Here is a 25,296-nt window from a genome sequence, read left to right as displayed (position 1 = left end):
TTTTGTTTATTGCTTGTAAAACTACGTATTTTCGGAATTTTGTGATTATGGGGAGTGTTTTAGAATCAGTTTTGTTCACTTTATATGATTCTGACAAAAACTCAGTTTGTTTAAATCTGAGGGTTTCGCCCTTTTGAAAAGTTGTTACAGATATTTCATCATGCAATAGGTAATATTGAACCTTAAAAATTTACATATTTTGTTCTGAGTAGTAATTTGAGAATGATAGGAAAAATGAGTAGTAGTAGTATTAGTAGTAGTAGTAGTAGTAGTAGTAGTAGTAGTAGTAGTAGTAGTAGTAGTAGTAGTAGTAGTAGTAGTAGCAAAATTAATTTGTGTTTTTCTTTCAACTGTTCTTTTTTTTTTTTTTTTGTTACCCAGAAACAAATCTACAACTTAATCAATTTTTGATATATTATAGGTTTTGATTTTTTTCATCATTATTTTTTTTTCATTTATTTTAATTTTTTTTACTCTTTTCAAAAAAATTGTTAATGTGTTAATTTAGATGGTGTGATATTATTAAATACCTCTTTTATGATTTAATATAACCTCAATTTAGACTCAAAAAATAACATAACCATGATTATTTTAACTGCATACTATAGCCCAAAGATGCCTTTTTTGGTCCCCTATAATAATTTTAAAAAATATTGAAAGAAAAAAAAAATTATGGAAATTTGATCTTTTAGTTGAAGTGAAAAACAAAAATAGGAATTATGATTTTGTGTGCATAGTTTTTCAAAAAAATTGGTTGTAAACATTATATAAAGTTTGTGTCCTTTAACTTTGGCCAAAGTCTAGGCGGGAATGATTGTAACATGTATTATAAACAAGTATGGCTGTTTTATTCATCAGGAACTAACAACTCTTCCCAAGATACCAAACAAATCAGCAAATTTCTTCTCAAGAAAGCAGTTATTTTTTTTATTTTCATATGTATTACAATTTTGTAATAGCAGTCTGCAAAATTTTATGGAGACTTGTATGGAAAAACTTATGATGCAACTTTTATTATTTTTAACATAAGAAATACATGGACAATGTTTCAACCTAATAAAAATATGCTACAAAATAACAATTTTCAATCGACCGATTTTTCGAAAAATTGCCAAACTTTGAAGGTCTGTACCGAGCTCCAGGAAGCTCTAAACTTCAATGTTATATATACCAAAATATGCGCAAAGATCTGGCCTACACGCCAGTGATGTTGAAAATAAACGCTTTGGTGGCCAAAATGCCTCAAAAAGTGAAATTTTTGCAAAAATCTTTTTTTACGGATTAAATCCCATTTAAAATTGAAGGGCGGAGCGCCAGCTCCTGTAACGTCCAATCAAGCTCATATTTGGGATTTGGGCTCAGTATGCCCACCGGAACAAACCCCTGAATGCCCGCCAAAAAGTCATTTTTGTTACACTCTAATACTTATGTGTTGGTTCCTGAGATGCAAGAAGTATTGAAAAAACGAAGAAGATTTAAAAAACTTTTTGAACAAGAAATATTTGTAGGTCAAGTATCACCATCGGATTGTTTTTATTCTTGATGCCGTTAACGATCTTTTAATTAAACTATAAAACAGAAAATATTTTCCCTCGTATTCCTTCTCTTATTTAAAACATGAAAGCAACCTTCTATATGAAGTTTGCCGAAACCTTTTGTATGTCAATGTTTTTTTCAGTTTCTCAATCCCAAAGCTGCTCGTTTTTTCTTTTTCATGCTCGTGGCTCGTGTACAGCTTTGCCTCAGCTATAACTAACTAACTAACGACGAACCCTACAACCTACACAAAACTAGCCTCAAAAAAGATCAACTCTATATTTACACATGATCCACTCTGTGTTTTCGCCCCCTGCGTCGTCATCCCGCAACGAGGCTCATATTGCCGTCAAATCTGCAACGACGACGGCTGCTGCGAGAGGTGAAACGAAGCGTCGCGACGCATACACGGCAAGCAGGCAGATGATGCCGGATGATGAGGCCAAGGCAAGCGAACCGGAGAAAAGACGCGCATTATCGGCAGTGCGCTCAACGTAAAAAAAAAGAGAGAGGGAGTGAGAAAGAGAGAGAAATGCCAACGACATCTTCTCTTTCCTCCTTTATGTACGTTTTATGCTTGTATGAACTATGCTGCGAACCATTCAAAAATGGAAACACTGTAGCGGATTAAGCATTAGAGGCAGCTGCTGCAAGGGAAAAACAGAACAAGCATTTTTTTTCTCTCTTTCTCTTTTCCTCAAATTTCGTTCATAAAATTTTACCACGCCCTCATTTTCTTCCATTCACACACTACGAAGCATAACATCGCCCGTTACCAACACATCAGTGTTATGCTTTGCGATGATTTCGTTTATTTCCTATCCAACCACACAGCATACAAAGTTGGAAATTTATGTTTGCCACAGCGCGCGATTCAGTGCACGGAGACCAAAGAGACCCTCGACGACGACGACGACGACGATGTTGAACTCACGCCAAAGTGATTTTTGCCAATTTTGGTCAATTAGTGGAGAAGCTGTTTGTTGCAAATTTTGTGCGCAGGTTACGTGGAATTAAAAAAAAGAATACAGTCTACTCGATACATATTTGCTGTCCAATGAAGTGAGGAAAAATGTTGGCTTGGAAAGTCCTCACAACATGACAAGTTTGTTACATTTGAAATTTCAAATATACACTCAAATTTCAGTATGGACAAAATGATCAAAATGAGCAATTCTCTACCAAAACCGGAAATGGATTTTATTTGTATTTTTTGAATTGGCTCAAACTTTGTGGGGGCCTTCCCTGTACCCAAATATGCTATTTTGTGTCATTGGTTCACCCATACAAGTCTCCATACAATTTTGGCAGCTGTCCATACAAAAATGGTATGTAAATATTCAAACAACTGTAACTTTTGAGTGAATTTTTTGATCAATTTGGTGTCTTGGGCAAAGTTGTAGGTTTTGTTGAGGGCTTTTGAGAAAAAAATAGGTACACGGAAAAAAAAATTTGCGGATTTTTTTATCAACTTTTTTTTCACTAAAACTCAATTTCCCAAAATACGTATTTTTTGATTTTCGAGATTTTTTGATATGTTTTAGGGGACAAAAATCCGCAACTTTTGAGCCATAGAGAAACATGGTCAAAAAATCTGCCGCCGAGTTATGAATTTTTTAAAAAATAGTGATTTTTGAGAAAAATCGAAGTTTTATGCAAAAACAAGTTTGACATTATTTTTTAATGCAAAATTGAATTTGCAATCGAAAAGTACTTTACATTTTTTTTGTTAAAGGGCTCCGTTTTCTAGATATAGCCACCGAAAGTTTGATTTTAGCGAAATATTTGCAGTTTTTCAATTTTTAAAAAAGTGACCATTTCTAAAAATATATTTTTTGAAAAGTTCAGAAAATTTGCTATAAAATTGTCCAAGAGACATTGAAGATTGGACCTCTGGTTGCTGAGATACAGCGGCTTAAAGAAAAAGAAACACGAAAATTGAAGTTTTCTAAGTCTCACCCAAACAGCCCACCATTTTCTAATGACGATATCTCAGCAATTAATGGTTCGATTTTCAATGTTAATACGTGAAATTTTCCGATCTTTTCAAAAAAATATTTTGAATTTTTTAAAATCGAGACTAACATTTTAAGAGGGCCAAATATTGAATATTACACCCATTTAAAATGCTAGTCTTGATTTAAAAATTTTCATAATATTTTTTTCGAAGAGATCGGAAAATTTCACGAATGTTTCATATATTAACATTGGAAATCGGACCATTAGTTGTTGAGATATCGTCATTAGAAAATGGTGGGCTGTTTGGGTGAGACTTAGAAAACTTCAATTTTCGTGTATCTTTTTCTTTAAGCCGGTGTATCTCAGCAACCAGAGGTCCAATCTTCAATGTCTCTTGGACAATTTTATAGCAAATTTTCTGAACTTTTCAAAAAATATATTTTTAGAAATGGTCACTCATGGTCACTATTTTAAAATCAAACTTTCGGTGGCAATCTATTTTATCAAAACGTATACTTTTCGAAAATTCAATATTTTGTCAAACTTGTTTTTGCATGAAACTGATTTTTCTCTATTTTTAAAAAACGGCGGCAGATTTTGACCATATGGCTCAATCAAAAACATATCAAAAATCTCGAAAATCATACGTATTTTGGGAAATTGAGTTTTAGTGAAAAAGTTGATAAAAAATCCTCAAATTTTTTTTTCCGTGTACCTATTTTTTTCTCAAAGGTCCTCAACAATACCTACAACTTTGCCGAAGACACCAAATTGATCAGAAAATTCACTAAAAAGTTACAGCTGTTTGAATATTTACATTCCATTTTTGTAAGGACAGCTGCCAAAATTGTATGGAGATTTGTATGGGTGAACCAATGACACAAAATAGCATATTTGGTCATAGGGAAGGCGTTCTACTTTTCAGCACTGAAATGGGTGCTGAAAAGTTGAACTTTTCAGCAATTGTTTCGAAAAGTAACACTTTTCAACATTTTTTTTATTTAAACGATTTATTGACAAAATATATGAAAATTGGACTTAAAATTTCACTCAATTAGTGTTTTTTGGAATTGCAAAAAATGTTGTATGGAACTCGTTGCAAAACTTGATTTTGTCAGCACTCGTCGTATTTATCGAACTCGGTGAACCTCGTGCTGAAAAAATGTTCTTTTTGCAACTTGTTGCATAAACTCCAATTACACAAAAGTGGCCTCACGATTTATTGGCTTAATGTCAGCACACAACTTCAGAACACCAACAATCTTTTTCTTACGATTCCGAGCAATAAATTTAGGCAAAATCTGGAGTTTTTTGAAAAGGTCCTATAAACCAAATTTTCAGTTTTTGCTTTTTGGGTGTTTTTGAAACCGCCTTGAGTCAGGGGTACCGTAAACTGGGGTGACTTTGATAGCTCGGGGTGACATTGATAGAAATTTGATTTGGCCACTAATTTTGATACATCCAATGTAACAGTCATATTTTTGCATATATGTTCAATAATAAGCTATCCCTTAATGATTGCATACTCAAAATTCTCAAAAATGTTTAGAAATTAATTTGACGGGCATTAGAAAAACCTATCAAAGTCACCCCGGGCTATCAAAGTCACCCCAGTTTACGGTATTAAAAAACATCGAAAAAGCAAAAACTAAAAATTTGGTTTATTGGACCTTTTCAAAAAAAAACTAAAAAAATATTCTATTTCGCGAACTATCAAGCACTCCATAACTGTGGCATGTTGTTGAACATCCCACAATTATAAAAAAAAACGGATTTCAATTACTATTTCTACAATTTTTGTAGCGCTGGTTTTGTTCAATCTTCATAACAAAACTGGTAATTTGTTAAATTATTTAATGCCCTTTTTTCGTTAAAATCATTTCTTCCAATATAAATTCCAAGTTTATTCTCATTTCTGTAGTAAAAAATATTTGGGATTTGTGGATTTCCTGAAATATATTTTATCTGCCGGTACTTCGGAAGGAACCGGTCAAGAAAAAAATCAAATGGGCAGCAGCGGCAGCGTAAGCAAGTCAGAGAGGGTGAAGAAAAGCCCCAAGAAATTGCTCCCTCTCCTTTGTTCTGCTGTTAGTAAAGCTGTTTCTTGACCCCTTTTCTTCCGATCTGCATACTAGCCTTATACGAGTAATTCTCCGCCAACTCACACAAAATCGGAAAAAGTTGCCCCAACCCCTCTTCGATTTTCGTGAAACTTTGCTTAAAGGGGTAATTTTGGTTCCTGACCACGAATCCGAGGTCCATTTTTCGACCCTTTTTATTTTTCTGGATTTTTACTAAGACAAGTTTTTCAGTGATTTGTAGCTCGCAACCGTGAAGAGGTAGAAATTTGGTATCATAGGGACTTTTGTCTAAAATTAGACGCACGATTTGATGGCGGACTCAAAATTCTGAAAAAAACGTATTTTTTATCAAAAAATGTTAAAAATAGTTTTAAAATCGCTGCCATTTTCCGTTACTCAACTGTCAAAAATCGTGAGACATGTCATTTTATGGGAAATTTAATGTACTTTTCGAATCTGAAATAACCCAGAAGGGTAATTTTTTCATTCAGAACAAAAATTTTCATTTTAAAATTACGTGTTTTTTAATCTTTACAGGGTTACTTTTTAGAGTGTAACAAGATTCTACAATGTTGTAGAGCAGACAAAAACAATTTATTTTGATATATATAAACATAAGAAAACAGAATTTTACAAAAAAGTTTTTTGAAAAATTGATGAATTGACCATTTTTGACCTGTTTTTCTAATTTTTAACGCCAAAAATTCAATCGTGTGCTTTTGAAAGAATTTTTTCCGGAAGTTCACCTAATTTTGCATAAGAATGACACCTTGGACGATTGTTGTGGCTTGTGCACTTTTTTTTGTAAAATTCTGATAACTCGTAAAGAATACATGCAAACCTTATCTTTACATATCAAAATTTTTGTTATTGTCTGCTCTATAACTTTGTAATTATTGTAATGTAATTATGTAATTATTAAATGAAATTTTTTTTTCTCTATGCAAAAATGACCCTTCTGGGTTATTTCAGATTCGAAAAGTACATTAAATTTCCCATAAAATGACATGTTTCACGATTTTTGACAGTTGGGTAACGGAAAGGGGTTGTACCACCCCACCGTCACGAGATATCGAAAAATGGACCTCGGATTCGTGATCAGTCACCAAAATTACCCCTTAGAACAATGGTTTCACGAAAATCGAAGAGGGGTCGTGGCAACTGCTGTGTGAGTTGGCGGAGAATTACCCATAGATATTTTTTTTACCTCAATTTATAAGTAAATTTGACTTTGCCATTGAAAAATAATTTACAGGCTTTTTATAATGTGCCTTTTTTTCAAGATAAAGCCACCAAAAGTTTGTAATCAGCAAAATATTTGCAGTTTTTCGATTTTTAAAAATAGTGACCATTTCTATTTTTTTTCTGCGAGGTTGCTATAAAATTGTCTAATAGACATTGAAGATTGGACTTCTGGTTGCTGAGAAGAAGAAATAGGAAAATTGAAGTTTCCTAAGTCTAAATGTTGTTATGCTCTTATTTAAATAATCATGATTTGCTAACAATTTGTTTATGAATTTATGATGCCTTCTAGAAGCTGTATTTATATTAATTACACGTCAATGCTTTGATATGCCAGCATGAATTACATGCCGTTCCTTTAGTTTCCGTCACTTTCTCAGAATTTAAGAATCTTCGATTGAGATAGCGTTTATCGAGTATCAGAATCTTTTCTAGAGATGCATTGAAAAGGTCCTATAAACATATGAAACACATTGGCTTATAGGACTTTTAAAAAAACTCTAGATTCGTTTTTTGCAAAACTGGCTTAACTTTTAATATTCACAACGCTGAGAAACCATGCGCTTCCGTCATATTTCATAAACCATAGACGTATCCAGTTTGAAATGGCCGCTAGGTGGCCAATGGTGTTAGAAATGACAGCTTCCATGTATTTGAATATGGGAGCTCAGGAAAACTCAATTTTTAAGCAATAAAATGATTATTTATGATAAAAGTATTGATTGATTAGGTGCACAAAATGTGTCTAGAATATTATTAAAATAAAAACTGTTCGAAAAATTTGCAGTTGAGATAAGTACACCATTCGGTTCAGCAGGAATTTTGGGCATCAAAAATATATAGTTTTCATATGTTAAGTGTTTAATTTTAGAAGAAAATTAACAAAAAGTATGAAAATCGAGACATTTAGTATGGGAGCTGTCAAATCTCTCACCATCAAAAAGCAGCGTTGAGCTTTCGCTGGATTTGTCTATAGAGTAATAGCAAAGTAATGGAGCCGCTTGGTACCAAAGGAATCGAAACGACTAGAATAGTCAAAACACGAACCCATTCTAGTACTTCCTTCGAGCGCGCACCCCTGTTGAAGAGTTGATCTGTCAAACCAACGGTACAACATCTCGCGAATCATCGTCGAACACGTAGCCGAGCCAGACCAAAACAAACTCGTCGTGAAATTCACCAGCCAAATAGTGAAATCAGTCCGCAATAAAGTGATGATTTTCGCTTAAATTGTGTAGAATTCGTGCAACCAAGATAGTTCTGCCTCGCCCGGTACCGGCTACCATCGATTCCAGCTGTTGGGACATTCGCTTGCGCGTTAAACCACCGCCATGTCGTCGGACATCCAAACATGGTATAAACAGGTCCCGATTTTCACGCGGATGTGGCTGACCGGAACGGTCGGAATAAGCTTACTGGCCCGCTTCGGCATTCTTCCCCCGCAGTATCTGATCCTGCAGTCGGTGCCGCTGTTCCAGAAGTTGCAGGTAGTTTCGAGTTGGGGTTTTTATGTGTTGTTTTGTTTAAATTGAACTCTTCCACAGCTATGGCGACCAATGACGGCAGTATTTTTCTATCCGCTCAATCCGGCCACCGGATTTCACTTTATGCTGAATTGCTTCTTCCTGTACAACTACTCGAAGCAGCTGGAGACGGACCACTTCAAGCAGAAACCAGGGGATTACTTCTATCTGCTATTCTTCAACTGGATTCTGTGTCTGTTGATCGGGCTGCTGATGGATTTGCCGGTAAGGTTTTACGAGAAAACTCGATTACACATCTAACTGTTGGCGTTTCTTCGCAGCTCCTCATGGACCCGATGGTGCTGTCCGTGCTGTACGTCTGGTGTAAGCTGAACAAGGACGTGATCGTCAACTTTTGGTTCGGAACGCGCTTCAAGGCCATGTACCTGCCGTGGGTGCTGCTCGGCATGAACTTGATCCTTTCGTCGGGGTATTTTATTACAAAACATCACCCCGAAGCTCAAATTCTAACAAGTTTCAATTTTGCAGAAGCATTTTCTCGATCGTTGGCATCCTGGTCGGTCACGCGTACTACTTCCTCAAGTTCATCTACCCACAGGAGCTGGGCGGTCCGAGCTTACTGGAGACCCCTGCCATCATGTAAGATCTCCCTCCCCTATCTACAATTCTTTTTAATAATCTAAATTTGACTCATTCAGCAAACGCTACATCCCGGACGTGAGCGGCGGAGTGCACGGTTTTGGCGTTCCTCCGGTGGGCCAGCGTGTGGTCAACCCCCAACAGCAGCAGCAGCAACAACAGCAAGGCGGGTTCGGCTTCCGGCACCAGTGGGGCCGAGGACACGTTCTGGGCCGGGACTAAGGTAAGCAAGAACTTGTGATGGACGTCTAGCAAAAGTGAGATCTTGTAGCTTTTTACTCATCGTCTACCGAAAAGAATGGATGTGTTTCCGTAACTGTATGAGTGTTAGGAATTAGACTAAACCGTGCATATTTTCGCGCTCGGATATTGTGTAGTTAGTATCGCTCGAGTCCGGAGGAATTTGAACGAATTAAACAAATATATTGTGAAGGATACGCAGAGGGTACAACGTTTTCAATCAATATCACGGCCGTACAATTATTTGATATCGCACAGCAGCGCCACTCCGCGTAGAATCCAATGGTCCGGCGATTTCAGCGTGTGCAGCCACAGCGGAGTGATGTAGTTCAAATCGGTTCGGTTGGACTTTTTGTAGACGGGACACTGGAAAAAAATTACTTTATTTTTAGTAAACCAACAACCACTTTATAACTCCCCGCTTACCTCATACAACTTGGGATCCTTGGCAGCCGTCGAGTTGATCGCGTAAATGTGCACCACCGGCATCGCCGTGTACAGCACCTTGTTGATCGCCTCCTGCAGCCGGTTGTTCCTCCGATCCCAGCCCGCACCATCCAAATACAACCCGTACACAAAAACGCCCTCCGGCGGCGGTTGCTTGCACTCCTCGGTCAACATTTTGGTCACGTCGTTGTGCAGCGTAACCACGTCCAGCGCCCAGCCCTTGTGCGCCCGGGCCACCTCCTGTCTCATAGCTGTTAGGAATCCCTGCGGGTTGAAGAATCCCGTCATCCAGAACATGTTGGGGCGACCCTTGAAGCACCACGTGTAAAACTGTTGGTTGCGCTCTATGAGTTCTGTAAACCAGAAGCCAAGCGACGATGACGCCCAGCTCCCTCGTTTCCAAACTTCCGGCACCCGAGCATCGTAGATATTGTCCAAAGCATCGCGGAGCTGCTCGTTCATGATGATGATACCGTCGATGGCTAGGAGGAGGTCCTTGAGCGTCGTTCGCACCAGTAGAATAATCTGCAAAACAGTACAGGATATTGGTAGAATCGTCCACAAATTTGTCATACCCACCTTCTGAATTCGATCAATTTCCTGGCGCAAAAAGATGTTCATCGACCCGAGGTGACCCATAATCTTGAGACGTTCCTTCACGGCAAACGGATCGTACGGTGCCGGTACCTTGGACAACATGTCGTGCACCAGCCGAGCTACGGTAGCTTCTCGTGTTTCACCTCCGCCTCCGGCAGACTCTGTAATAAATTAAAATCTGCAGTTTAAGCTCTGTACAACGACTAATTCGGTTATACCTTTTGGTTGGATCGAAACGATCGTGTCCAAAATCTCCTTCGTCGTATTGCTCTGGTAAGTAATGTCCGCGTTGGCGTGCAGTCCGTAAACCTGCGGCGGATCAACCAGCGGCATATGCTCGATCGCCTCCATGTACTCCTCGATCGACTTGAACTTCATGATCCGGTAGTCTCCGTGGAAGTTGAACTCGTCCAAAAACATTGCGTCCGAAAACCAAACCTTCGCAAACGTGTTCAACAGCCGCTTGTCATAGTCGTCCGTAACCCTTCCACCGTACTGTACCTCACCCAGCATGTACCGAACCGTCTTCCAGCTGATACCTCGCTTCGGATCCAGATCGTCCAAGTGGTTCTGCACAAACATGCAGCTTGCCAGCCAATCCGCAGAATTAAACTCGTACGGGATGTTCCACCCCAGCGGTCCAAACTTCCGCCTCTCCTGCACCACAGTGTGCAAAAACGAAATCGCAAAAATCAACGGCACGTAAAACACTGACTCGCTGTATTCGAACATCTCAATTGTCATCGATCCGTAAGTTCGCTTCAGCCCCGCTTTCACCCCCGACGGAGGTTCGTTCGTAAATTTAATCGACATCTGCAGGAACGTAATAGGGAACTGCGGATGCGGCTCCGTCGTAACCCAAACACGAAAGTCATTGTGAAACCCGGTCCCAACCTTTTCCAACTCCATGATCTGCACCATAAGCTCCGCCACGTACTCCAACCCCAAGTGACAGTTCTGTAGCAAAACCCACGAACCCTCCTCCAACGAGGCCGATATCAACTTCCTCGCGTGAACCTCCTGCCCTTGACCCATCGAAATCGACCGGCACTTGACCGCGTTCTTCTTCGCCAGTGCTTCGATACTAGGCGTCGGATCCGAACCCATCGACAGGAAGCAAACCAGCGGAGTCAACGGGCGACTCTCCTCCAGCATAACGTCGTAATTCACAATAACCGGATCGGCGAATCGCTGGCCCAGCGACATTGCCAGATACTTTCTGCTCTGCGACAGCGTCCGATCCGGACACCAAGCTCGTATCAGCAGCAACTTCCGGAACGCATCCATCCCTTGATACCCGTCGGGAATCACATCCTCCTCCGGCGCTTCCTTCGAAAACCAACTCTTCCAACCCTTCTCGTTGAACTCAATGTGCTGGGGAATCTCGTAAAACTGATGCAACGAGGACAGCTGAATAATGTTCAACCATGCAATGTCCGCAATCCACTTGAACGGCTTCGGCGGACACGTGTTAATATCCAGCGCCGCTCCTCCCTTGATGAACGTCTGAAACTCCTGGTGCGTGATCGTCTTCTTGTCTAAATCAATGTTCAGCGCCATCAACAGCACAAACAGATACTTGTGCACCTCATACAATCCCCGACAAATGTACTGGAAGATATCATGCGTCAGGTATTCAATGATATTGTTAATCCGCCGTGACGTCACAATGTGCTTGTCCGAACGTGCCATGGAGATGTCGAAACGCTCCAAAAACTGCACCAGCGAAGTCTGGTACATATTGTTCACCATCGACATGCTGCAAATCAAAAAGTACAACACACTTCCCCTCGTCGCCACCGGCCGGTACTCCTCTCGGGCCCTATTGATCTTTATCTCCGTCTCCCGAGCAATCTTCAGCTTTTCCCGCACCTCAATCGACGTTGTCTTGCTGGTGTTCAGCACTATAATCACCGTTACATCGTCCACCAAGCTACCCTGCGTCGTCGACAGCTTGTGCAGCAGATTCGCTTCCAGTTCCTGCATCTTTCTCCGGTTAGACGTCACGTCCTTGATGAGATTCGTCCGCTCTGATTCCAGTTCCCGCTTTTCGGTCAAGATCACCCGACCCAGCAGCTGATCCTCCAGTCCCTTGATCGTGACGGTAAAGTCGATGATTGACGTGCGAGCAGAAATCTCCGGAGTGTACAACGGATTCGGCAACTTTGTCGTGATGTACAGCCGGAAGTCCGAGTGCACGTCCACCTCCTTGTCACCAACCTTCACCTTGTACGTGTTACCCATTTTGATGAAATTCTTCTCCAGCACATTGTCCAAGATGGGATCCAGCTCTTCACCAACGTCCTCGATCATCAGCGGAATACCTTGCGAAACGCAGTCCTCAATATGATTCCTAAAGAAGCGATGCTCCAACGAAGTTACGATCAACCCATTCTCTTTCTCCTTCTGCTTGATCCATATTTTCCCCTGCGATTGCGGGTCGATAAGCAGCGGATACCTTGCTGCCTTCGTCACGATGATACCATTCTGTATCGACAACTCATCGTTCGGTAATCCCTGCAGATTCCACTCTCCAACAGTCGCGTCGTCCGTCAAATTCTCCATGATGCTAATGTTCAGCGATACCGGAATCTTCCGATTCTGCAGCTCTTGCTGCCAAGCCTTCTGCAGCATCGTCCGATACTCCTGGTTGAACGGTCCCGTGTACGAGAGGAACCCAGTCAAGATAAGCACATCCCCCACAAGCCTGTCGGTTTCACTCTTGAACTGCGACAACTGATCCGTCCAACGAACCCGCTCGTCCGCCAACCCATTGATCAGCGCAGAAGCAGCGTCCATTTTGTCCTGGCACGCCTTTGCGTCATCCAGCACTGCTTGCTTCTTCGACATGGCGTCGTCAAACTCTTGCTGAACCTGGGCCAGCTCCTTCTCCTTTGCCATCAACTGTTGTTCGGCTTCCTCCCGTTGGACCGATGCAATGTCGAGTTTCTTCTGCTGTCGCGCCAAGTTTGCCTTCAACGGCAGAACGTCCTTATTCACATCGTAAAACTGTGCCATCGCTTTTGTCCACTGCAGCAAACCGGCCACGTTACCGCAAGCAGCTTTGGCGGCTTCAAACGTGTACAGCGGGTACTTGAAGTAGGGTATCATCAAATCTACCGTCTCAGCGTTGATTAAATCTGCCTGGTATCGAACAATCTTGTTCAGGAATCCCGTATCGGCCATCACTTTAAGCGACGCTTCCCAGGATGCCATCAAAAACTGTCGCTCCGGATCTGGCTTAACGGCATTCATACGTCTTCGGAACAAAATCAACACCACGTCCATAATCAGTGTAATCAAATACGGAGGTTTGCCCAGCTTTCGCACCGTGGCAATATCCGCCGGGGTTACCGTCTTCAAAGCAGCTTCAGCCGCCTCTAGTGCCGGTCGTGCAGCTTCCAGTTTCTCTTCGGCAACCGCCGTTTCAGCCGCAATCTGCTCTACCAGGATGTCCGCCTTGTTCTTCACGACCATAACCTCGGCCTTGACAACTTCCGCGTCTTGCTGCGATTGGGTCACCGATGCGAGCACGATTTCCGCCGCTTGAGTTGCCATGATAATGTCCTTCTCCTTCTCCTCGAGCTCAACGCGCAGCACGTCCACCGAAGCGGCCGCTTCGATCAGCTTCACCAAACCGGTTTGCATCCGGCTAGCCAGCACGGCAATGTTGTCATGCTTCTCCTGGTAGATAACCTTGTATCCCTCGAGAAAGGACAGGAAGGACTTCGGGGTAACGTGCGCCTGCCGTCGGAAGCGTTCATAGTAGTCGACACAAATCTCCGCCACCTTGTCCTGCACGAACGCCATGATCTCGATCAGATTTTGCTTGACCTCGGGCTTGCACACGATGCTGTAGTCCTTGAGGAAGTGATTGGACACGGCAATCAGAGCGTCCTCCGGCCAGCGCTGGAACCAGTCGATCGTACAACCGGAGATTAGTCCGGGGAACTTGAGCGAACGGTTGCGGAACTTTTCTCCGACAGGTGAGAAGCACAACACAATGTGCAAGTTGGCCTTCGCTCGCGATATGAAGAAGTCGTACAGGTTATCTTGAGTCGGTATCCGCTTTGGGTCAACCTTCTTCATGATCGGTATCAGCTCGTTCATGATTTGGTCTGAAAGTAGAAACTTACAGTACACGACTTACCCCTTTAAAAAACTAAACTTACCTAAATCATCCTTCGGGAACAAATTTGCAATCTCTCCAGAGCTCAGCACATTGTTGATAAACTCCAGAAAACCTTCGTCCTTGATGTCGTTATCGGTGAAAATGAACGAAATACCTTGTCCTTCCAAGCCCGCAACCCGGTACAGATACCGCAGATCGTCCATCAAGTTGTTGATATTGTACGACCTTGTCAGTGTAATCTGGTAGTACTTGTAACCGGCGATGAACGACGCCAGCTTCGTCAAACTCTGCTTTCCGGAACCCCCAACGCCCACCAGCAACGCATTCCCGCCAGGCGTCCGAATAATTCTCGAAATGATCATCAAGTGAATCAACGCATCCCGGAAGAACACCATATCCATCGAGGCACCCCGCACCTGCTCGTTGAACTGTTCCATGAACATCCGCACCCGCGCGGTCGTCTCCTCAAAGCTGGGAATCTCTTCGTACAGTTTGGGCGGCTCCAGGCTAACGTCCTCGCCCTCCTCCCCGGTCGGATCCGGCGCATCTCGCAAAAAGTCCACAAAGAACGTTTCCTGCTCGTCGTACAGCTCGTACTCCGCCGGCTCCAGCTCCGACTCGGCAAGTTCGCGCATCTTTGCCACGAACCAGTTACGATCGTCAAAGTTGGTGCAGCGATCGGCGATTACGCGGGTGCACTCGTGGCGCCACAGCTGTCAATTACGAGGGTAGTTAGAAGATGCGACCGTGTGTGAAAAAACGCAGAACTTACGTTGATGACCGTCTTGATCGTTTCGCACTCTTCGGACTTGATCGTCAGCATACCCTGCCATATTCTGGACAAATCTCGCAAGTTGAACACGTAATGGAACTTGGCCGGCGTCGGCAGCATCTTGGTCTTGGTAGCTTGCCACAGTTTCCGAGTCAGCGCGACCAGCTTTGGGATGAACGCCACGATCGTCGCGTTGAAGCGTGACTCACAGAAGTAACCCTCACCGAGCACGCCGAAGATCTTGTCCATGGAGGTGTTGCTCGGAATAGCACAGTTGAACACGCAAAACTGTCGCTTGAGCCGAGGAGGAATGTCGTTACGACCTCCACCGGGGTGAATCATCGCCGCAAGCAGTTGAATGTCCAGAATGTTCAGGAAGTCACCGGGTTTGTCGAGCGAGTAGAATCCGACGTTCTCCATAAGCTGTCGGACAATTTCGTTGGTGACCTGATCGCCCCACTCGTTGACCACGGGCATGTTGATGTCGTCGATGAAGATGGACATTTTACGATTCTGAGGTGGTCCGTAGTTCGTTCCTACTCGCTTCTCAACGTACGACTCTATGATTCGCTGGAACATGTTCGGAGTGGTGGCCGACGAGAAGTTGAAACTCTTGGACAGATGATACTCCGGGTTGTAGTTCAGCATGTAGCCCTTGATCATGACCGTTTTTCCGGTGCCTTGCTCACCAATCAACAGTACCGCTTTGCTCTGCTTTGCTATGAGGTCGATTAGGTACGCTGTACGAACATTGTCCACGTTCGGGACCAGGATCTTGGCATATTCCGGAACGCTGTCACTTGGGTAGATGTACTCCTCGACGCGCTCGTTCCAGTGCTGCCAGTTTCCGTCCGCAGATACCACATACTCAAAGATGGTCTCTCCGGGTTGAATCTTGGGCCATCGCATCTTTGACGGATGCTTCGCAATAAACTCGCCCATTTTTTCGCGATCTTCCAACTCCAGAACGGCCCCGAGTGACCACATCACCGCAAACAAGAATATGCGCTCCAAGTGTCTGTCGGAGAACTCGATCGGAGGCGCCTCCTCACTTGGCGGGGCCAACAGTCCTTCCAAGATATCGCAACACTGCCGAATGTAGATCGCTTCCAGAATCTTCATCTTGGCCGCAAGCTTCGTCTGCACAAAGCTGTGTAGATCGTCGTAAATTTTGTGGAAGTACTTCCTCAACGAGTCCGCTACCTCGGACGGCTTTCGTTTCAACCATCCGTCAAGAATCGGCTCCCATTTGAGCACCGACGCACTCATAAAGACCATACCCATCCGACTAACCGTTGCCGGCGAAGCGTTGTCCACGTTGTCCGGTTCAAACACCAGCTTTGCGTTCGGAGCCATCGTAATACGATCACCGTTGGCCAGCGTCAGCGTTTTGTTGTCGTCCAGCACCGAGTTCAAGTTCTCAATCCAAACCGCATCAACAGGTCCGTCCAGAATCAACCAGACAAAGTCGGTCTTCTTGATTTTGAGCGTTCTCCTCCAAAGCGTCGAGAAGATTCCGTCGGTCCAGTCGTTGGTCGCTACGTCGAGGCGTCCGAACATCTGCGGCGCAGTTATTGCCTTCGGGTTCATCCGAATCTCCTTGTGCGGTAGTCCTAGTTCCGTGAAGCTATTTAACAGCGTATGGATGCAGCGCGTTTTCCCGGCCCCCGTCGGTCCCAGGGTCATCAAACCGTGTCGAACCAGCGAGGTTTCGTACAGCTGAATAACCTTCAAGTTCCATTCCGGATGGTTGATCAGTCCGAGCGCCTCTGCGCTGTTCCCAATTGCCCGCTGAAGATCCTTGTACGTCGATGTACTCAGCTTAATACCCGGAAAGAGATCTTCAATGAGCGAAAGAAACAGCGGTTCGTCCTCATCGACCAGCTTGGAAACGTTCATGTCCCGCAACACCCGCATCACGATCGTTTCCTCCGTGTCGGTTGGGTTCGCTCGCTTCTGCGCTCCCAGCGTGCGCAACACGGACAGAATGTTCCGCAGTCCGAAATCGTAGTGAACCTGCTTAGAAAGCTGCTCCTCGCACAGCTTGTACAGCGTGAAGAACTTGCGGGCCAAGATGACGTTGTCCTTGAAGCCACAACTGGCCAGCTTTACGCGCATAATAATCTGCCGATCGGGAACCATCATTGCAACGGACCTTTTTGGGGTTCAGGGTTAGTTTCGAAATTGTTTTAAAATCTTTTTCGCTTACCGGAACATAATCTTCAGATTCTCGGGCAGCTCCTGTCGTCCGGCGTAACCTGGGTTCATCGTGATAAACAGTCCAAACTCTGGATTCAGTGACACAGTGTCGCCATCGCTGAAGATAAACTCGGTCTTCTTTTCTTTGCGAGCCACCAGTACGATGCTGGAACGACAAAATTCCGTTGAAACTATCCCCAATATCGACCTCACCTGATGTACTCACTAAATCTGCTGAGCTGCCACCGACAATACCGGAAGTTCAATCCGATTGAATTCGTCAAAACATCCCCACGATCCTGATTGTGCCAGTCCCTTGTAGATTCGTCCTAATCCACGGAAGTCCATTTGATCCGAGCAGTTAAAAACGACCACCAACTTGCCCAATGCTCGTCCCATGTCCTTGGTCGTCTCCGTTTTACCCGTTCCAGCGGGACCCGCCGGTGCACCGCCCATGGACATTCCAATTGCTTGTGCCAGCGTAATGTAGCACCGATCCGTCAGCGGAGTGATGGCCAACCGTTCCGTAACTCCCAGGTATTCGTTCTGGTAGATAAAGTCAACGTCCGTTATTTTCACAATCACGTCATCCGTTTCCTCAATGTAGTAGAACCGAGCCTGCTTTTGCCACTCAAAGTCCATCGCCGTCTTGATCTTCAATCGCACCAGGTCGTCGAAAATGTCCCGCTGATGTACGTGGATTGTGACCATGGTTTCGAAGCGGATACGCTGCAACTTGGTCAGGTCCTTGACCGTGAGTTCGATCAAGCTGTTGAGCAGATCCAAGAAACGTTGATTCGTCTTTCGCATAATGTTCTTGTCGGTGCGACACTTCCGTAACGCGTACTCCGCCCCGGTTGTCCAGAGAAGCTGCACTCCCACCAAGCCAGCCTGTCCGCAGAATTCTTGGAATCCGGTGATGAAGTCAAAGTCGGCACTGTTCAAGTTTTGCGCCATCGTTGCCAAGATGTCACGGATCGTGTCCTGCATTTCCACCAGCAACCGATTTATCCAGAGTTCAACGCCACCAGTACAGAATACCGGTCTTCCCAGTGGAACCACTTCCCCGTTGTCCGACATCAGCGAGATTATCTTGCCAAAAGTCTTCTCCTCAAACTCAACGCGTGCCACGGCATCGAAGATGCTCAGCAAATGAGCCTGGATCGAGGTTGGGTCCGAACTTTGGCCAAGAATCTCCAGCAGCACCGGATCGGAAATGAAGAAGAACCGCGGAAACAGCAACCGCTTCGACTCCAGATATCCCGTCAACGATTTCTGACACGACTCCAGCTGGTTCAGCAGCGCCGTCAGCGTGTACGCCATCGTATCTTCCCCGGTGCAGCACTCGACGGCGTTCGGATTGTCCCTGGCTCGGAACATGATCCGCACCCACGACTTGTCAATTCCTGCAAACCGCTTGGCGTCCTGCGGCAGCTGTTTGGAAATGTCACCGCCGACGAAAACCGCCTCCAAGTAGATCCACAAGTTCTGAACTTGCAGCCACTTTTCCAAGATTTCCCCGGTGTTACACAATTTGTGCAGCCAGTTCATGATTTCCTTTTTGAAGTGGGCGTTGAAGCGATTGGAAGCTAGCGAACTCACAATCATGGTGCTGTCTTCCAGCAACGAGATGATTTCCAGCGTTTCCGTCGGCTTGATCAACAGTTCACCACGGTTCTTGAAGTTGGCAAACTGCAAGTTCACCGCGGACCATTCCGCAATGACCTGTCGCAGTTTGGAGTCGATGTCGTTCTCTTTGACCGCTCCCACGCAGATGTCCTCAATGTCGTCCTTGTGCGCTAGCAGTGGAGCTTCCATCACATTACCCAGCAAGAAAGACGGGGATTCCACTTCAAACTGGCAACTTAAGAGGTTCTCCAGCTTCTCCCAGTGTCGATCTTTCATGGCCTCGTTACACATCAGTTCCAGCAGCGGGCAACTGTCATTGAAGTCGTCGATTTTCTTCTTCAAGTCGATGTACGCCAACCAGTCCTTCATACCTTTGGGCAGCTTACGACAACGATTCTGAAAGTCTGTCAGTTCGGTGTTGATCTTCTCAATGTCCACGTCCATCCATGGCGTCTCGTAATACTCGTCAATGCTTCTCATCACTTGCAAGTACAGCGAGTACAGCTTGTTCAGCAGGTTCAGCTCCTTTTTGCGCTTGTGCAAGATTGGGTAGTCGTTGACTTTCAACCCCAGGAAGGCTTCACCGCTGGCAAACATTTCAAACTTACGCCACAACTCGTCGAACCTTGCCTGGAACATCAGCACACGATCGCTGGCTTCCTTCGCAGAAATTCCTTCCTCCATGGGTCCTTTGTCATCAAACTCTTTGTCAAACTCGTCAATCTCTTCGGTAAACTCTGCCACTCCTTCGGCAAGCTCTCGCTGCAGCGGTACCTGCAATGCTATAATGTCGTTCTCTACCTGTTCCACCTTTTTCGCCATTGTTTTAAACATTTCACGCAATCCGTACACGTGGTCCATGTCGTCCTTTGTAATTCCCAACTCAAACTCCGACAGTGTACTGTACGTTGTCTCGATGAACCCGAGATCCACATCGATAAAGGTGAAGTTATCCTGAACCTTCTGCAGACATTCCATCGCCATCTTGATATCGTCTAGATCCTTCAGCGTACGGCTCAACACCGCATCGTGTTCCGTGATAAACTTGGTAATCTCCGATATGCGCTGCGTGTAGAACGCCAACAACTTTGTCAGCACCACCTTCACCACACGGTCCGATCGTATCGTGATGGGTCCAACCTGCGACAGGAACACCACATCACCCAGGTCGAGCTGAATCTTCTCGAACCGTGCCGGCTTCTCCTCCAGCGGAATCGCAAACAAATCACTCTTCCACATGTACTCGTAGTGATTGAACACGGTGTGTAGCTCGAGATCAATGTCCGGCTCGACCAGCAGCAATCCTCCGTCAAACTCGTGGATAAAGCGGGATACTTCCTTGTGCTCGGAAATCGTCAGGAACCAGGACCGCTCGTGGCGTACCTCGTCCAGCACCGGACGACGCAGCTTCCGAGCTTCCGTCTTCGCTTGACGACCCCAGGTCGAAACAGCGTAGAAGGTCTCCACCACGTTCATGATGACCCGCTGGAAACTAACCTGGATTTGCTCGAGCGATGGTTGGATGACGCATGCTTCCGGCTCCAGCTCCATCTCGGTCAGTAGGAGTGGGTTGATGTCCCGCATGGCTGCGGCTTTGTTGTTTTGGAGGCTTTTGAAGATTAAGCGTTAGTAGCGTTAGTCACCTTCAAGTTACGTAAAACTCACTTGACCAGCTTGATCCGATTTCGCAGCTTCTCCAGCGCAGTCTTCACCATCCTCACGAATACCGCAATGATCCGGTGGTTGAAGTAGGCAAACAACTCCATACAGTCAATGTGAAGCAGCGTGACGTCGTAGTTCAGTCCGGTGTAGTCTTGAAACACTACAATGCAAAGTCATCTATTAGATCTCATGCTTTCCAGAGTAGCACTTCCCACTCTCATACAGGACTTGAGGTGCATCTCCACCGACGGATACGCCAGCGCCTTGTATATCTTGTCGAAGCTAATCCAGTCGTACTTGTCGATCGGCAGTGCCTCCTCCCGGCGCCGATTCTCGTCGTCAATCTGCTCCAGCGGCAGCTGAAATTTGCGATTGCCACGCTCGTCCGTCTCGGCCACCTCGATGTTTTCCACAAACTTGTTGATCAGCTCGATGGTCGCTTTCTCCATTGCTTGCGACTTCTTCTGGAGGAATTTCTCTAAAGGAAAAGGGGTGTTTAGGTTGAATCTACAGATTCAGCGCTGCGTATCGACGCTTACCGATCGTCTGTCTGTACTTGATGTTCATGTCGGTGAATGCTTCCGGAGTGACCGCTTCGCCGGGCAGGGCCAGCAAATCGGTGTTCGCAAACGAGTACAGAACGTCCTCGATGCGCGCCTCCCGGATGTCGTTCACCTCTTTGACAAAATATTCGATGTTGATGATGACCTGGGGAAGCTTTGTTCTTTGGGAGTTCTACATTTATGAAGTTTTACTAACCTTCTCAACCTGGTTCAAGTAGTCCTTCAAGTTCAGCGACATCCAGGTTATTGTCGTCAGTCCAGGCAAAAACGCATCTTCCAGCTTAATCAACATGGTTCTCATCAAGGGCAGGAAGATGGTCGGAATGTCCAACCTAACGCGATTGTTCCGCATCAGTAGGTCTTTGACCCGCTCGTAAGCGTTGTACAGGTTATCCTTCTGAAGCACCAGCAACACGGCAAAGTCTGGTGCTGCCAGTTGCCACTTGAGCATGTTCTCCGTTTCTTTGATCGTTTGTCGGAGAAATGGATGGAAGTTGACCTGTAACCAGTTGGTATCCAGGTTCTTCCGGTAGATTGGAGCCTCCAGCTTCTCTCTAGCTTGCTCCACAAAATCCCACCAGGCACGATGGTGCAGCATCTCGTAATGCAACAGAACTTCGCAGAGGTAGTTGTAGTACTTGACGCACAGCTGGGCTTTTCGGTGCTCGATCACGCAACTTCGCGCTTTGATCACCTTGATCGGATCATCCATCTTGCGGAACAGCGATCGCGCCCACATGATCCGTCCAACGGAGTTTGGGACTCCCCAGATAATTGGGGGATTCGCTCGGTTCTCGTTGTAATAGTCCTTGATGTCGAAAATGTCTTTTTCCAACAGGACAGCTATGTCGAGGTAGCGTCGGTCCAAGCACAGACAATCCAGGCGGAGTCTTTCAAAGCGGTTCAACACCAACAGACGACTTTCAATGGTAGGAACTTCGTTGCACATCTCCTTTGCAAATTTCTGCAAGCCAATTTCAGCCGCTTCGACCTCCTTTTTGAACACTTCAAAGTCAACATCAAACTGGTGCTGACGATGAACCAGTGGGTCGTACGGCTTGGCGGCAATAACGTCAAACGCCTTGTTGATACGGCTGGAGAAGACGTTTGTGCCAGCGATTCCGATGCGATCGATCACCTGATACTTCAAGAACAGTTCCATGATGTTCTTTATCTTGTCCAACCTGGCGTTGAACGTGTCCATCTTTCCAAATATGTACATGTCCGAACATTCCCACGGAGTTTCGTCCGGACTCTCCTCCATATCGTTGACCGCCTTGTAGTAGTAGAACCTGTACGTCATGTCCAGTGCTTTGCAAACCTCGATCTTTTTGATTATGTCCTCTTTGCGCTGCTCGTAAATCGTCATCTTTCGGCGACAAGTCATGTACTGCTGACAGTTCATAATAATCTGGTTGGTAACCTTCGACAGCAGCCCGGTAATTCGCTCTGACGTATTGTAAAACGACGACGTCTTGTAAACCTGACGAATGATTGTCAACAAGCTGGCAATGTTCATCGAGACCTCTTCAGGCTCGCACCGGTACAGCGGATCCCAGAATCGCTCGATCGAGCTGATGTACCGTACATTGTCCCGAGACTCATTCAACTTACGTGTCACCTCCTTGTCCATCTCGTACCACTTCTTCATCAGCTTCGAGCGCGACAACTTCAGGCAGTACTGATATCGGAGGAACGGCTGCGACTCGATAAACTCCGCGATCGAGGTGTACTTTGTCAGCATGCTGCGCCAGTACTCCAGCTCGTGCAGCGGACCCACGTCGTACGGGTCACGCCGAATCTGGTTACCCTGCGTCAGCGCGTACTCGATCTTGCGCATCCAGCGGGCAAAGGCTCGTTCCGCAGCGTAAACCTTCTCGCGATCGCGAACCGTCTCCTCGACCTGCACCTTGGTCAGCAGAAAGCCCTTGTACAACTCGTGATCTACCTCGAACATGATCCGCTCGGAGATGTCCTTCTCGGTACTCTTCAAGAACTTCATGAACGTCTCAACCCCGTGGAAGAAGTAACTTTTCTGCAAATCCGTACAGTACCCGTAGTCCTTGATGCTGTCCAGCGCCGGTCTCGCGATATTCTCCAACAACCAGGTCAGCGTGTAGATGATCGAGGCACCTTCCGGAATCGCAATCGACACCAGAAAAATGTCCTCTCCCAGCGTCTTCACCTCTACGACCTTCCTGTTGTTATGCCGAAAGGCGGCCACCGAAACGTTCGTGACCTGCTCCTCCGCTCCGTCCGTAACCAGCGTTTGCATCAACTGCTGTCGTTTCTGCTTCGGATTGTACCGCCCCGAGTCCAACCCGGGCGCCCCGTACATCCCATAGTAAATCAACAATCCCTTACTCCCGTCCGCCTCGAACAGTCGCTCCATCCGCTCAACCGACTCGTCCGTGTCCGCCGTACAATCGATCAGCACCTCCGGCTCCAGATTCAACACGTGCGCGGCCGCTTCCAGCACGAACCGGTGCTTCGGTCCAATCGTGTTCAACCGGCCGGCGCGCGCCTCCTTGGCCCGGTCCAGGTGCTGCTGCAGCTCCTGCTCCTTGGTAATCTTCGGTGGACTGCCGCGGCGGCGCTTCACCAGCTGGGCCACGTCCAGCACGACGGACGTCACTCCGACGACGTTGTAGATTTGGCGCAGGTGCCGGTCCGGGTCGTTTTCGGCCATGGTGATTTGGGGACGGTTAGAGGATTTTCCACTGTCAAGATTGAACTTTTGGACTTTTGTGGGAGGAATTGAATTTTCAATGGTTGCTGTGATCAGTTCAGAAGGGACAAGTAAAACATGATCACGTGCCTCAGGGCTTTTCACAAACCACGTCGACACTTTAAAAACTCTATCGATGTTTGGCTCATAGTCACCCCATATTGAAGTTTATTGACTTTACATAATTCGTCTGTTAAGCATTTAAAAAGTCCAGCACCAACTTTGCAAACTCCGCCGACTTTTCACTGTGCACCCAATGACCTGCTCCTTCGACGACTTTGACCTCCGCTTGCGGAAACAGCTTCTTGATTACCGGGATATCCGAGGGTCTAAAAGAGGAATTTGATTAATACACCTCCTCAAAATATTTTAGTATAAGTCATACTTGATGTAATCGGACCGTCCTCCAGCTATGAACAACGTCGGCCCATCAAAGCGTAATCCATTGACGTCGGGAAACTGTGCCACTCCCGAGTTGAAGTTGGTCTCCAAAGCGTCCAGATTGATCCGCCACCGGAAGCTTGCATCCTCGTCGGATTTCACTAAATTCGTAATCAAGAAATCTCTCAAGGGCTTTTCGGCGATAATTTTCGCCAGCTGTGTGTCGGCCGTTTTACGCGCCTGGTGGATCGTTTCTTCCGGCGCGATTTGAATCTGCTTCATCGACTGCAGGAAGAGCGGGATGTTGGTGTTGCTCGTGCCGAGGCCGGTCGTTGGCGAAATGTCCACGATGACGGCACGGTCGATCAGTTGAGGCTGAACGGATCAAAACTCTATTGAGTTGACAGTGTCAAATTTAAAACAGCAAATCTTACGTATTTAAGCGCAAGCAGCATCATGGCTCGGCCGCCCATGCTATGACCGATTACGGAAGCCTTGTCAATTCCAAGCTTTTCGTACAGCGCCACCAAATCCGCGACCATGTGCTCGTACGAGTGGACATCCGAGTGGGGGCTGTCGCCGTGGTTCCGCGCGTCAATCGAGTAGATCTGCAAATATATAAATCGCTAAAATTTCAAGTCCAGTGCAACCGTCAATATCTTACCTTACGAATGGGTTTGGTTTTCTGGTGAAAGGCCTTGCTCAAGCTGTTCCAGTTGGCTTTTGAACCGAACAAACCGTGGAGGACGAGAACTGGCGGGGTGGAAGAATCCGAGGCCACTTTGTCGTACACCGTGTAGGATAGCTCCACCGGGGCAAGGTATCGCAGGGGGTTAGTAGTGGAAATATATCTTACTGAAGAGGTGCAGCATGGGGCGGCAGTAACGGTTTTTAAGACTTTTCCGAGCATTTTTAAGCACCTGTTTTAACAGAACCGGTCCGGAGATTCGCTTATGTACTATCGATTCAACACAGAATAAAAACAAACAGTTTTATGTAATGCCA

At 45.6% G+C, this 25,296-nt stretch overlaps 3 protein-coding genes across 3 annotated transcripts; 1 reads left to right on the top strand and 2 right to left on the bottom strand.

The window, feature by feature from the left end:
* Positions 1 to 7,934: 7,934 nt before the first annotated feature.
* On the top strand, positions 7,935 to 9,384 carry LOC6045779 (derlin-1). The gene is made up of 5 exons (XM_001863045.2): positions 7,935 to 8,305; positions 8,363 to 8,566; positions 8,623 to 8,771; positions 8,831 to 8,941; positions 9,001 to 9,384. The coding sequence occupies exons 1-5, from the start codon at positions 8,150 to 8,152 to the stop codon at positions 9,161 to 9,163; spliced, it is 783 nt and encodes a 260-aa protein (XP_001863080.1). The 5' UTR covers positions 7,935 to 8,149; the 3' UTR covers positions 9,164 to 9,384.
* A 37-nt stretch (positions 9,385 to 9,421) lies between these two features.
* Positions 9,422 to 23,917, bottom strand: LOC6045778 (dynein heavy chain 8, axonemal). The gene is made up of 12 exons (XM_038251301.1): positions 21,379 to 23,917; positions 21,159 to 21,327; positions 20,843 to 21,097; positions 20,623 to 20,779; positions 17,555 to 20,566; positions 17,339 to 17,494; positions 15,130 to 17,284; positions 14,398 to 15,070; positions 10,444 to 14,343; positions 10,208 to 10,386; positions 9,608 to 10,153; positions 9,422 to 9,547 (listed from the first exon to the last, which is right to left on the bottom strand). Exons 1-12 carry the CDS (start codon positions 23,869 to 23,871, stop codon positions 9,422 to 9,424), a joined length of 13,821 nt encoding a protein of 4,606 aa, XP_038107229.1. The 5' UTR covers positions 23,872 to 23,917.
* A 130-nt stretch (positions 23,918 to 24,047) lies between these two features.
* LOC6045777 (protein ABHD11) lies at positions 24,048 to 25,296 on the bottom strand. The gene is made up of 4 exons (XM_001863043.2): positions 24,956 to 25,296; positions 24,726 to 24,899; positions 24,296 to 24,666; positions 24,048 to 24,239 (listed from the first exon to the last, which is right to left on the bottom strand). The coding sequence occupies exons 1-4, from the start codon at positions 25,199 to 25,201 to the stop codon at positions 24,104 to 24,106; spliced, it is 927 nt and encodes a 308-aa protein (XP_001863078.2). The 5' UTR covers positions 25,202 to 25,296; the 3' UTR covers positions 24,048 to 24,103.

The sequence above is a fragment of the Culex quinquefasciatus genome, chromosome 2, assembly GCF_015732765.1.
Source record: "Culex quinquefasciatus strain JHB chromosome 2, VPISU_Cqui_1.0_pri_paternal, whole genome shotgun sequence".
NCBI classification, from domain to species: Eukaryota; Metazoa; Arthropoda; class Insecta; order Diptera; family Culicidae; genus Culex; species Culex quinquefasciatus.
This window is presented reverse-complemented; position numbering and strand designations above follow the sequence as displayed.